The sequence below is a fragment of the Belonocnema kinseyi genome, chromosome 4 (genome assembly GCF_010883055.1).
Source record: "Belonocnema kinseyi isolate 2016_QV_RU_SX_M_011 chromosome 4, B_treatae_v1, whole genome shotgun sequence".
Taxonomy (NCBI): Eukaryota; Metazoa; Arthropoda; class Insecta; order Hymenoptera; family Cynipidae; genus Belonocnema; species Belonocnema kinseyi.
Genome location: NC_046660.1, coordinates 52,304,324 through 52,306,544, shown reverse-complemented (window position 1 = coordinate 52,306,544; position 2,221 = coordinate 52,304,324). Strand labels below are relative to the sequence as shown.

The following is a 2,221-nucleotide window of genomic DNA, read 5'->3' as shown; positions in this document are numbered from 1 at the left end:
AATGGCAAGTTTCTATCGATACAAAATCATCAGTGAGATATTTAATATTCAATACAATTTTAAGTACATAATAAAACTGTTTTGAGCAAATATGGTTCGGAATTCACATATTCACTGGATCATTTTCTTTTGGCTTCTCATGAGTAAGCGTGAATTTGTGCCTGCTGCGGACCACAATTTCCTAAAAAATTTAAAAACATCCATAAACTATGATCGAGAAATAAATCAAGTAATGATGCTTGCGGATGCTAATAAAAGTGACCCCGAAATGCAAAAACTTAGTCGGGAAATCTCCTCTAGCTTTCCGCTAATCCATTTTGACAACTCAGCAGCCGCAGACGCTCAGTACTTAGGTCAGATACCATCTTTCAATAATCCTCGATCAACTTTATTTATCATAATTACATCCTTTGGATGCAATGTATCTTTATCAATAATATCAAGACCAATCAATTTCATAACTCAATTAGAGCCAGCAAAAATACGTCCCAAGGTTCTAATTCTGACACATGTTAAAAAGAGCTCAAACTACAATGACTTACTCAGATTTATGTGGTCTAGACGATTTTTAGATGCAACAGTATTGGAAATCATTCTAAGAAAATACAGCAAAATGAATTGCTTTATGAATATTCATTTAGCGGATGTAACTCAGCATTATTTTATCCCATTTACTGAATCATTCGTACAAAAGAAGTACTGTTTGGAATCCGATTTATTTCCTGATAAACTACGCAACTTGCATGGATACACTATGAAGGTTGGACTCTTTCATTATCCACCACATGTCTTTTTTTTCCGCAACCTAACTGCACACATTATCAATTTTGATGGACCTGATATATTAGCCATGAATGCGTTGTCCAAGGCTTTGAATTTCAAGGTGCTAAAACTTATTTCTAACAAGACTACTTGGGATGTTAGCAGTTGTTTAAAAGAGAAAAACGTCGGCTTGTTTCACAGCGCAATGTATAATAATCTTCAATTCATTGGCGTGAAAGGAATTATATCTAATATCTGCTTGAGGAAACTAATGGAAAAATCGACAAACATTCGACCTTTATCGACTGTGGCTGTAGTACCGATTTTCGCAGATTGTATGCCAAAGTTATCAACTCAATGGAAATTTTACAACGCAATTGCATTGGTTATTATGTTACTAATAACTTGGCTAATAACCCGACTCTTGAACTTTAATAAGCAAAACTGGAGAATAGAGTACTTAATGCAGATACTACTGGGACTAGGAATTCCACGTGAACCCCGTGTTTTAGCAGAAAGAATAGTGCTTGGATCGATGCTTTTTGCTTGTGTCTTGCAGTCATCATTCATTTTTTCAGCGTTTACAAGCATTGACCTAATAGAGAAACCACAGCAGGAAATTAATAACATCGATGATTTAATTTCATCAAATCTACAACCCTTACTACTTCCGAATGTGCACCGTCATTTAAAAGATCAATCAGATGGAAGATTGATGATTCTTACGAAACAGTCTATTACAAAGGACATAACAGATGAGATATGTGTTCAATATTTAGTAAGTTACAAGAATGTCACTTGCTTTATGAGAAAAACTAGAGCAAACTGGCTGATTAAAAAATACAGAGATGTAGATGGTCAACCAGTTATGAGAGTTTTGAAAGATGCGCTGTTCGATCTTACAGCTGGTAATTATATGGAAGCAGCATCTCCCTATGCAATTCGGTTTGAAAATCTGATGAGGAGATTTATGGAAGCTGGTGTCATGATCAAGTGGAATCATCATCTGTTCAGTTCCCAGGAAGCTATAATTCCGGGGGAGAATGCTTTTCTTTTAGATGTTGTCCAGTTCAATGTGCAGATTAGAAAAAACATATTCTTTGTACTTATCTTCGGATACACATTTTCCGGTCTAGTTTACATTGGTGAAGTTGTAATTTACTACTTTCAGAAGCTCATTAAGCACAATTTATAGTATAATATGTGGTAATCGCTCTGATGCAGTTACATTACTAAAAAGGCCTTTTGAATTTCGTTTTTCTATTTCTGTAAATTCTTGTAGTATTTATGTACTGAGTATTACACTTATGCAGGATGTTATTTGTAGCAAATAAAACTTTTAATTTTTTTGTCAAGCAAACGTTCTGATTAATTCTTTCTTGATACTTTGATTTTGATTAAATAAACGGCGCAACTTTTCTGAAACGTTTGTAACTTTTTCTTGCCGTGGAAGATTTTG

General features: G+C 34.4%; 1 protein-coding gene across 1 annotated transcript; it reads left to right on the top strand.

The window, feature by feature from the left end:
• Positions 1-235: 235 nt before the first annotated feature.
• LOC117170895 lies at positions 236-1,957 on the top strand. The gene has a single exon (XM_033357941.1). The coding sequence runs from the start codon at positions 236-238 to the stop codon at positions 1,955-1,957; it is 1,722 nt and encodes a 573-aa protein (XP_033213832.1).
• The last annotated feature ends 264 nt before the right edge of the window (positions 1,958-2,221 follow it).